This window comes from Crinia signifera, chromosome 3 (assembly GCF_055691185.1).
Source record: "Crinia signifera chromosome 3, ASM5569118v1, whole genome shotgun sequence".
Classification (NCBI taxonomy): Eukaryota; Metazoa; Chordata; class Amphibia; order Anura; family Myobatrachidae; genus Crinia; species Crinia signifera.
Window position 1 is genome coordinate 71,005,186 of NC_139219.1, and position 12,291 is coordinate 71,017,476.

General features: G+C 45.9%; 1 protein-coding gene across 2 annotated transcripts in view; it reads right to left on the bottom strand.

The window, feature by feature from the left end:
* ABHD12 (abhydrolase domain containing 12, lysophospholipase) overlaps nt 1-12,291 on the bottom strand; it is a 94,982-nt gene that overhangs the window by 72,366 nt on the left and 10,325 nt on the right. The window contains exons 1-2 of one of the 2 annotated variants that reach the window (XM_083175970.1): nt 448-575; nt 142-399 (exon numbers count right to left, since the gene is read on the bottom strand). The exons of the other annotated variant lie outside the window; for it this stretch is intronic. Of the exons in view, the coding sequence (XP_083032096.1) occupies nt 142-311 (170 nt within the window). The 5' untranslated portion in view covers nt 312-399; nt 448-575. Of the gene's footprint in view, nt 1-141; nt 400-447; nt 576-12,291 lie in introns of those variants that run through there. 2 annotated transcript variants of the gene reach the window in all.

Consider the following 12,291-nt stretch of genomic DNA (forward strand, 5'->3'; position numbering starts at 1 on the left):
CTCCTGTACACCTCCGATCTATATGTAACCATGCAATGCCAGCCTGTACCTCCTGCACACAGGTAAGAGCTAGAGCAGTTGGGTATAGAGCCCACCTATGGGCGCTACATAATGCGGTGCCATCCTGTGTGCCGCTCGTACCTGCTAAACCTCTTCATGCCTTTGCTGTCGCAGTCAGAGTCCTGAGGATAGTGCCCCTTTGTGCCCTTGCTCCCCGGTATCCTCAGGTTCTTAAGTCGGCACTCCCTGTCCAGCGGGGTGGCACCGAAGCTGTCATGTTCCCGGTGCCCAGGCTCGGCTCGCTTTCTCATCCCTGGGCAGGTGTGGGGGCACGGGCGTCTCTAGCAGCAGCGAGGCGCGGGTGTGCGGCACATCAGTGCAGGGGGAGACCAGAGTCAGGCTGCTGTTACCACAGCCACCGCTGCTGTTGGGGGAGACCAGAGTCAGGCTGCTGTTACCACAGCCACCGCTGCTGTTGTTGTGTTGCCCGCTCCCTCCCCTCAGCAGCAGCAGCCCAGCTGAGAGCTGCACACCCAGAAAGAAACCGCCTCCTCCGCTGTGACCTGCAGCCGCCGTCGGCCAATCACAGGGGGAGAGGCTGCCTAGTAACTGTCGCGCGCACACACCCGCTCCTGCGCCTGTCACACACACACACACATACACTGATCCTAGAGGGGAAAGTACCATTACTGTATGATGTACTGTATGTACCAGCTAGCCAGGGTGCCTGCAGTCCTAATGGGTAAAGGTGCACTGGCTCCCAGATTTAGGTCTCTAATTAGAACCGTCTAAATAAAAGACCACTTATAAATGTCCACCTTAATATTTCTGCTTAGGACGATCCACAAAAAAAGCTAGAGGTATATATCTCATATGGGGGCCCATTAATTAAGGATTACATTTACATAATGATCTGGGGGGAATATTACCACCCAGAACCTCATTGTAACATGCGATCCTACCACAGGAATGTATCATTTTGTGCATGCAGGTATCTTCGCATGTGTGGTCAGTGCTATAAAGAAGCCCCCCCGCCCCCTAGGCTACCACGGGTTACCGCTATCCCAGAATGGCGGCAGTCTAGGGACCCAAAGCAATGCTGGCTGATGTGGATACATTGGCCAGTTTCGCATCCCCCATAGTAAGCTATGGGTGATGCGGCCTGGGGCGGTGCAGGAGGGATCCCTGCTGCAGTCTCCCCTGATACATTCAAGCGATACTTAATATTAGCAGCTAACCCCTGAAAGATAAATGGGCCCCATACACCCTGCACTAATGAAGACGCTGTGTCAATGTAAAGTTCACCTTTATATAGAAAATAAAATTATACACATTTCTTATTTGAATTTATATAACAAATGTGAACAGCGACGGCTCCTACCTTATAGTAATAAGGGGCTGCTGCTGGCCACAATGCCGGCATACCCTGGGTAGTCCCTGGCTCCCCGCCACCATCTTGGCGCCTGTACTATGATAACAGGCGCTGGGACCGGCGCATGTGCAGTACCGACTTAGGTTGCAGCCCATACGAGCCAAAGATGCATTGCCTCCCAATGGGACTGCCTTGGGTGACTGGCAGGTCGGACTTCCAATAGGAAGTCACTGCCAGTCACAGTGAAGCCAGTGCAGTCTCATAGGCTTCGCTTAGGAAAAGCACAGTGGCGGATTTCTCCTATAGGTAAACACTGCCACTGAATGTGAAAGACACTGGCATTTTTGCAGATATTTTGCACATCTCTCAGATGCTGGCACTCAAAGGGTCAAACCCCATGTTAAGGTCTACTAAACTCTCTGCCACTAATATCACAACCATAAAGAAAGAGAACATAAGCAAATGAATCCATGATCAAATTCTTCTAGCAAAGGTCACTTAAAGTGAATTTATATTAAACAGTTTGCAGTGTTCTCAATACCCAATGCTTGCTAAAATAAAATGCCACTCTATAGCAACAACTAATAAAGCTGGATGTAAGGTGCATAAGGCTTGATTCAGAGTTAGGAATAAAATAAGAAATAAAAAAAGAACAAACCATGTTGCATTGCAAGAGGTACTAAGAAATGTTTTTGCACAGTAAATACTGGCTGCTTTTGCATATAACAATCACATGCTGGAGAGACGGAGGTTGAGAGGTGATATGATTAGTATGTTCAAATACAGGATTGGGAATCATATGGAACTTGGAGATGATTTGTTCTCTAACAGGCCTATACTTAGGGCACGCGGGCATGTACTGAGGCTTGAGGAAAATAAATTCTGTACTGAATTAAGAAGAGGATTCTTCACCATTACAGCAGCAAAATTCTGAAACGCCGTTGGGGGTGGTTACAGCAACTACTGTTAATGAATTTAAATAAAACTGGATCAATTTTTGGCCACTAAGGGAATCCTATAGATAGGACTTCTACCCCTTTCACACCAGAAAATGCAGAGACCCACCTGGGAATACGGGCCAGGGATCATGCCAGGGCATTCCCGGGTTGGCCCCTATCACACCAGAAAAGTCCCTGCATTTTCTGGTGTTGGAAGGAGGTGGGGAGGAGGCGGGATGGTGGCGGTGGACAGTACCCACCCCGGGTTGCTGGTCCTCGGTGCAGGCCGGGATCCACACAGGCGGCAGGCAGAGATGACAGGTCAGACAGCAGGCGCAGATGACGCAGCTCACCAGCTGCAGTAAGGGCACCGGAGAGCTGGGTCATCATCATCCGCCGCCTGTCCTGTCATCTGCGCCCGCCGACTCTGTGGATCCCCGGCCTGACCGCATGCACCAAGGAACGGCAACCCGGGTGAGTACCCCTACCCCTTTCACACTGGCCAGGACCCCGGGTTGAACTCAGGAACAACCCTGCTCCCTAGCAGGGTTGAAATCCCGGCAAATTTTCCCGGGATTTTGGTCCGGGAACCTTACACACCAGGGCTAACCTGGGAATTTAGACTGGTGTGAAAGGGGTATTAACCAAGTCAGTAGTTACAAGTCAAATAGGTTGAACTCTACGGACCTAGAGGCACCACTTGCTGTGAGCAGCAGAGCAGCTGCCCCCTTCATGCACAACCCAAGCATTTCTGGCCTGATTCAGGTTGATTTGGTCCATGGTGTATTTGCACCGGTGGTGCGGCTCTGCGCATGTGTTTATGTCAATATACGCATATGCAGGGCCACAGTACGAATGTCTTTGGCGATTAACGGTTGCCAAAGGGTTCACACACAGTGGGCTGGGCAGGGGAGCCCAGAGTTTCATGGGCATGTCCACAAAAATGGTGGGTGCCCCCATGCAAATGCAGGTGGGTCGGAGCTTGGAAATTACGTCAGTGCCCGCCTCCTGTTCGGCCATCTCAGGCCCTGATAAAGAGAAATCAGTCTGAGCTGACTTTTTGAGTGGGCAAAAACTCCTTCGATGGTCGGCGACCAATCGAAGGATTTTTTTGCTGACACAGCCAAATGGATGTGTCAGCAAACACCCGGTGTACCCGTTTACACCGCTCTCTACCCAGGTCCTACCCAGGTAGAAGTCCTGTGTAAAGGGACATGGCGTGACTCATTTACACCGCCGCTGACCCGGGTTTTTGCAGCGGTGTAAAAGGGGTATTAGACAGATCGCTTCGGAAATAGACAAAAACCACCCCGTGTATGCCCCATAACACAAGAAACAAAGATAATTTGATACATGTATCTATTACTATGTTATATAAAAAGGACTGAAAAACAATAAGCCATCAAATGAAAAACTTTGTGATATCGCGGAAAAGGCTCAAGTTATTACCGCTGCGTCAGACTAACCTACGCCAAGGAATTATGTGCATGTTTATTTTGTCTTGTTTGAATTTTCGGTACTTATGTAATATCTGGGCTCCCGTTTTTCTTATGAGCCTGTGGCCGCTCGCCATGCTTCGGGCACGGTGGCTCGCTGCGCTCACCACACTATATAAAATCAACTCCATGCGTAGTTGGATAGTAGGTTTATGAAAAAATGGGGTGCATTTCATGGGAGCCCAGATAATACATAAGTACCGAATTTTCATGTATTTTATCATAAGAGGATTAACCCTTTGAGTGGCAAGTGAATTTATCAAAATAGGAGAAAAATTGCCCAGAAAAACATTTTTATTTATCAGAATGGCCACCAAAGTTTACCTTATACAGGAAATACAATTTTTTTTATTTATTTTTTTAACAACACATTTTTTTATTTGAGTTTATATAACAAATGTACGCAATGCTGGTAATTTTAGAAGATATTTTGCACATCTCTCACAGAGACATTGGGTTAAAAGCTGAATTTGTAGTTCATCATAATGGCCCTTATTCTAGTTCACTCGCAGAGGCAAATTCCTTCTCAAATCGGCAGAACCATGTGCCCTACATATGGGGCAGATGTAACATGTGCAGAGTGCACCACAAAGGAACGACTTTCCTTGTTTGACCCTTAAACTTAGCCCCCACCTTTTTTTTTTTTTTTTAAGAGTAAGAATACGGAACCCTGTTGGGAATCTCTCCATCAGGATGCTGGCATCAGTATTCTGACTGCCAGCATCCCAACTGCCGGTCAGTCATACTGTGTATATACAGTATATCCATACCCTCCAACATGACCCATTCCATTAGGTACAAATTGCTCTGCTTCTGGACTTCTTCCTTAATTTAGGATTGCCTTCACCGGAACACCGTTATCATCACTGATCTAGTTCAACACAGGTAACTGCAATTATCAATTAAGAGGGAAGTCCAGAAACAGTGCATTTTCTTACCTAATGGAATGGGTCATGTTGGAGGGTATGTATATCCCGTTACAAGGCAGCTGCTAACATTGCAGGGAAAAGCCAGTCAGCACATACAAACATACATGCAATGTTATATGTAATATGTGCTGGCTGCCTTATGCGGAGATCAGCAGCACTGCTGTGTTTCACTGACCTGCTGCAGCACAGGATACAGTACTTGCCTTGTCTATCTTCTATATGGTTATGGCACAGATGATGTCTAGGTTGACCGTGACTAAGCCGACACATAAGAATGGTAGACCTACCCTACGTCCACATTTACAGATCGACACAAGCTTTAGGACGTCATGGTCGATGTGAATAAGGGCGACATGAGTTTTTCACTTTTTTTGGTTTCTATGTCGACATGGACAACATAGAAGTGAAGTAAAAACTCATGTTGACCTTATTTGTGTCGGCCATGTCAACCTTAAGCTTGTGTCGACCTGTCAATATCAACCATTCTTAGGTGCCGACCTAGTCACCGTCAACCATTAGTGTTTGACCTACTGACTGTCGACCTACACATGGTCAACTCCGGGACAGCATACCCTTCTATATGTCCTCCTTGGGATTCCTGTGAAATCAGCCCATAGGAGCCAGCACATATATTACATACTAGTAGAACGGCCGTTAAAACAACTTCGTCCCTATCTGCTCCTACTTCCAATCTGCTTCACAGCTTCCTCTCTCCGTATCCAGCAAGTTTGAAATAGATCATTTTGCTTTTCGTTTCTGTAAGAGTAATTTTGTCTGAGTGGCCTCTAGTGGTTACTGGCGGTAGTTCACCTGAGAGGTGAGGGGTATTTAGTCCAGTATAATCTACATATATATGTATATACATACAAACATAACTTTGCATGAATGTCATACTGTACAGATGGAGCCGGCCCCATCATTGCAGGGGCTGGCGAAGTGGCAACGGAGCTCCCGCTGCTGGTCCCCATCACCGCCCACCCCCAACCCTGCCCATCTCCCTGAAGCTGAGACTGGCAGGGACCCGCTGCTCAGCTGCCGAGAGACTGGGAGGCGCGTGCGAGGCATGCGCGTTCCAGTCCCCTTTCGCCAACACTCGCCAGAGGGGATGTTCTGGCGGGCGCCGAGATTGAATGACAGGCGCTACATCTGTATATCACTCACAAATGTTATGGATTGCTCTTGGAATTCTTATAGATAAGCCATTCCATTACCAACTAGGCCTCGTCACATGGGGGGAATTTCCGGTGCCCGGTCCCTAGATATTGCTTTTTAACCTTGTTAAATATACTGTATACACAGTATTGTAACCAACATATTTTTTAATGCACGAGTATGGCTGAGAGATTTGGAAATACTCTTTTACAGCTCACAAAGCAGCCTTAATAACTATTCCTCTACAAAAGTTAGATTAATGAGCTAAAGCCAATAATATTTTAAGATAAAGCACTTATGGTATCACATAAAAACCAGGCTAGCCTAGTCATCGCCTTACTTACAAGGCTGAAGGAGCAGCATGAACAGCTGCTGTATATGTAAAGTACTTTAATGTGAGGACAGAGATAATTTCACCTTCTATACCTGGAAGTCGCACCCAGTACCAGCTTTACCACGGACCTCCTTGAAGGTAAATGTATCATCTACGTTTACAGACTGGAATGGAATGCAATAGAGAAAATGAAATGCAGAAAAGAGGTTAATCTGGTCTAACAGGGAAGTGTTTTCCGCATAGGACTGAAGATAAACAAAAAGGAAATTAAAGTCAGGAGCATTATGAGAACTGCAGGCTTGTGACATTATACATGACCAAGAGAACAGCCGTTTTCTTTCCCATTTTTGTTTTTTAATTAAAGTCTATAAGAAAGTCATAAACTGGTTGGTAGAAAACAAGATAAATAAAAAGCGCGAGATATACACTGAGGAAGGAGAGGCTGCTTTCCAACAGGATGCGGATTGTATTTCTCAGTTGCACCAGTTATTAAGGATCCAATATGATTTCCCGGCGGTCGGGATCCCGGCGGTCGGAATCCCGACAGCCGAAATCCCAACAAGGGGGGGACATGGATCGCCCCCCCTTGCGGGCTCGCTGCGCTCGCCACGCAGCGGGCCCGGTGCCTCGCTACGCTCGGCACGCTATTTTATTCTCCCTCTATGGGTGTCGTGGACACCCACGGAGGGAGAAAGTTTCGGGATTTCGGCGGTCGGGATTCCGACCGCCGGGAAATTAACCGCATCCCGTTATTAAAACAACTATTTCAAGTCATTTCCAATAACCTATGAAAAAAGGGAGGCCAGACTATTGTGCCAGGGGAAATGGTGCATGTTATAAGTCTCAGCGCTGCCCAGCAAGGAAACCGCGCATGTTCCGCCCAATCCAGATACACGCATCGTTAGTCGCCTGTAGCATAGACACTAAGTAATACTTTAAACGATATTGGTCAGAATCATTTAAAAAAAAAATAAAAAAATAGCCCAGAGTACACGTCTTCAGGCTTGCTACAATATTCCTTTAAACTTATATGAGCAATACGTCTTTTAAGTCTTGGAGAGAGATAAAGTATCAATTCTAAAGGCGAGTACACCTGGGTGCAATTTCATGTAAAATCACTGGCAATATGGTCGCTGAGCGACCATATTGCCAGTGATTTGGAGCGCAGCTGGCGATAAATCGGCAGCTGCGCACTCCCGTGTGCACTGCCTAATGGTCGCTGGAGCATGCTCCTGCGACCAGCGGCTTTCCCCGGCGATCGCTGTGCCGGGAGGTCAGCGCTGGGGAGATCAGCGTTGATCTCCCCAGCCCCGTTCCGCTGCTCCCTCCTCCCATCAAAGTGACAGCAGCAGCGTCTGCTGCTGCGCTCCCCCTCCGCCCCGTAGCAGTGTCTCCTTTCCATCGCTGATGAAAAGGAGACACTGAGCAATATGATTGCTGGGGATATAGTGCTAGCACTATATCCCCAGCAATCATATTACCCCGTGTGTACACAGCACAACTCCCAAATTACAGGCCGTGTTTGAAAATGACAGTTAGAAACTGATCGACCGGTACTTTATCTCACTTAAAAGTGTAGTAAAGAGACCCCATACATTTTTTTTTTTTTGCTAAAATCACTCCACCCACGATTGTCAGGTGGGGCAGATGTAAAATGTGCAGAAAGAATTAGATTTGGGTGAGTCATTTTGTTTCTGTGCAGGGTAAATACTGACTGCTTTATTTTTACACTGCAATATAGATCTCACTTTGAAGTAAATCCCCACCCAATCTAATTCTCTCTGCACAAGTAACATCTGCCCCACCTGCAGTGCACATGGTTTTGTCCATCTAAGAAGGATTTTGTCAGAAAGAGTGAACTAGAATAAGAGCCTCAGTTCCTGCTGGAGCCTGCTGAAAAATAGCACTGATAGAGATAGAGCCACTTAACTTGCTTATATTCCTTGCAAAACCACTCAGAAATTGTCAGGGTTTATGGTTGAATTAGGTCTCTACTTGGCGGTAGTCGTGATGCCAGCTTTGATATATACTGTATATACAGTATATGCGTTCATTATCCTGGCTGTGAACATGCCGGCTTTGGATGAGGATGAAAGCACCAGTATCCTGACTGCCAGGATGCTGGCGGTAAGTGTGCGGGGCCGGTTAGGCTGCATGGAGGGAAGCTTAGATCAGTGGGATTTTTGCAAGCAATTGCACAAGGCGGCTTTTCACCCTGTCTGGGTGGTGCCTATCCGATTGCAGGGCCCTGCTAAATCACCCAGCAGCAATCAGGTCTGAATAACCCCCATTGTTCAGTGTGTATGCATTATATTGTTCTCCCGTTGATGTTATCACATATGGAGCGAATCGTCTAGTGCATATGTACCTTAAATCCCCATACAAACTATTTTTTTTAAATATACATCGGTCAGAAGGGCCCTTCTGGGCAATAGCTTTTAAAAATTTGTCTAATGTGTACCTTCAATATTGTTAACGATACGCGCTCCTGCACATCCTTAACCTCCCCCGCCCTCCGATCAGCGAACTACGCAGGACGATTTTTTACTATGTAGCCAATAACCTGCATATTCAGCAGTTGCATCAATGAACGATATCTGTAACCAATATCATTCAGTGTGTACGCTCTAGTTTTAGTAGCAGCACTGCCAATGTGGTTAACTATATCGGCAGTTCCCCTAGTAGGCTAGTGTGTATGGGGGACAGAACATTGGAGGGCATAAATAAAGTGTAACAACATTACTGCATTAACACTCATAACACTGAAATATGGAGCCGGATGGCAGCACCAAGGTTTAAGTGCCATCATCGTAGGCAGTGAGAGGAGATGATGGGAAGAAGGGGTCCTGCTCATAAGCTTACATTCTAACTACAGACTCCAACCAACAAGGTTATCCCCACCAACAAACACACCCATTTACTTTGTTCATATTCTATAAGTGGCAACAGACATTGTTCATTTTCCAATAAAAACATTTTTTTATTGAAAAATTGTGCAATAACATTTAAAAAAAATCCCCCTGATTACACAGGAGTGATCAAGGTAACAATTGACATGGTAATATTAAATGTTATTGTATCCATGAAACACCCAGTTACAAGGTGCTCCCAGGACACACACACACACACACTCACCTTGCATGCACGCAGCTACCAGTATGTAAGCAAGGCTAAAGTCCTCTCCAAGGAAAGGAGCAAAACAATTCCGTCATATAATGAGAACAGTTTTCATCCTTACTGATGTGAATACAACTTATGGTACTTGTTTCCTAGCACGGCGCCACCGATTTTAATTGTAAGCCATCGGGTCGATCGCATCGCATGCGACGTACCCGACTTTTACATTGGACCCAATGCAAAATGCCCCCCAGACCCCACTTTTTTATTGTATACCCACCCTAATGGTAAATTATGTCAAATGCCCCCCCCCCCCCCCCATTGTTTACACCACCACACGATGAACGCCAACCCGAAGCGTGACGAGCGCGGCAAGCCCGTGAGGGGCAGCTGTACGTGTCCTCTGACCGTTTCATACCCCCACTATCCACGTCGGGGTGGAGCGGATTTTATATAGTGTGGCGAGCCACCATCAGGGTGGCTATACAATCAAAATTCGGGTATGGGGGGGGGAGGGATATTTAACATTGGTTCCTATGTAAAATTGGGTCCATCGCATGCCATTATAATGGCATACAATGGCCCTGATTTTACATAGGAATTTAACATTACATACAATGCTTACAATGTAAAATCGGGTTGGTCGCATCGCATGCCATTATAATGGCATGCAATGCGACCAGATTATACATTTGTCGGGAAACCTCAAAAAAAGCCAGAAATCGGGTCGGTCGGGTCCCATCGCATACCTTAAGTTAAGGTATGTGATGGGACCCGATGGGTGCCGTGCTAGGAAACAAGTACCCAACTTAGGCCCTTATTCTAGATCACTCTGACAAAATCTTTCTTAGATGGACAAAACCATGTGCACTGCAGGGGGGCAGATGTTAAATGTGCAGAGAGAATTGGATTTGGGCGAGTTATTTTGTTTCTGTGCAGGGTAAATACTGACTGCTTTATTTTATTTAGCACAGCGCAATTTTTTTACTAAGCACTCAGCTACCGTTGTATTATCCACACAGGAGTCTAGTCGACGGGCAAAGTGTCGACACTTGTGACAGGACCATATATAAAACTAGGAGTTATAAGAGGTTTTCACCCACTCTTAGAGTGGTACCCATCTAGAGCGTGTGGCAATACCGCAGAATGGCCAGTGGACCTGCGCTAATTGCACTGCCTTGGGTACCTACACATTATACAACCAGAGTGTGGATTTACCAACATAAGGAAATCCACACCTCGTTGATAAGGACACACATGCATTAAAATTATTTATTCAAACAGCAGTTTCTGCCTGCCACCTTCAGTTTTAAACTGTGTTAACCCCATCCATTTATGTTGTACGTCAATGTTTTAACAATTTTCGCAACCTTTTAATTGAAGATGAAATAAAGGTTACATTTTATTATATTCACTTAGGTGCACCTAACTAAGGACATATCTTTTCTTTCTATTAAAGGTTTATTTTTACACTGCAATATAGATCTTACTTTGAAGTAAAAAACCCCACCCAAATCTAACTCTCTGTACATGTTACATCTGCCCCACCTGCAGTGCACATGGTTTTGTCCATCTAAGAAGGAATTGGTCAGAGAGTGAACTAGAATAAGGCCCTTATTCTTACATTTCATTACTTGTATAAAAATATCGAATTTTATAAACTCGACACTGCAGTATCAGCAGTTATGATGTCAACATTGTTGGAATGTCAACAATGAACATGTAAGCACGGTCAGCACCTGCAGAATGTTGACCTGTTCACATTCGAAATGTAGTCATTTTGCGGCGTTAAGCTGCGGCAGTGGAGAGTTAGGATCCGGGAGGGTACAGAATGCAAAAAAAGGGTAGACTTTTCCCTTAACTGGCAGTATTCAATGCTCCCAATTCACTGGGTTGTTTTTTTTTCGGCGAATCTGGCAGTTTTCACTCCTTTTTTCTTTTGCACTGAAAATCTGATTCACCCTATTCAATGTTCACTGGTCGCCGAAAGCGAACAGCGAATGCTAAACAGGATTCGCTGCACATCGCATTTAAAACCATTGAATACTAGCGAATGTCTTTGATGGGGACATTGCAAATGGTATTGAAGACCACTGGTCCAAGTACAGATCCATGGGGTACTCCACTGTTGGCATGTCTCTCCACAGAATACACTCCAATTACTACAACTACTCTGCAGCCAGGTTCTTCTCCATTTAAAGATTTTATAATCTTATCTAAAAGTGTGAGCACGGTTGTGTTTATTTAGCAGCATGCGATGTGGGAGAGTGTAAAAGGTCTTACTAAAGTCGATGTAGCCTATGTACTGTTCACTATAGGATTTTTTTTTTAGGGCAGGGTGCTGCCCACCAAGCTTCCCCCCCCCCCAAGATTAGATGCTGCGGGGGGGCACCTGGAATAGATGCTCTCAGCAGAGGTCTTGAGCAGCATGCAAGCACGGGCAGGTGGGCAGCTGAGCTGTCAGCTGCTCTCAGTATGTGATCATAGGTCTTTCAGCCCAGCCGGGTGACACCTAGAAGTGCTGCCACATTGCTCTCAGCAGAGGACTTGAGTGTCATGTCAGCACAGGGGGGGGGGGGGGGGTGTAGCTGGAAAAGCCATGGATAACAAAGTCCACTCAGCACAGCGGAAGGGCGCACAGTGCCGCACAAAATGGTAGAGTGCATTTAGTTAACGAAACGGGCAGGGCGTGGCACCCTGCAAAAGGAGCCTACAGTGAACACTAGATAGGGCCTCCCCTTCATCTGTTATTTTAGTCATGGTTTAAAAAAAAAAAAGAAGGATTCGATATTTGTTAGGCATAATCTCCAATGAGAAAATCCATGCTGTTAGGATATTTCACAACTCTTTCTTTTAATAGTGTTTCCATTAGTTTCACTACTACTGATGTAAGGCTTAGTGGTCTTGTTATTTACTTGCTTCCACTTTTGTTCAGTGGTACCATATTGAAATA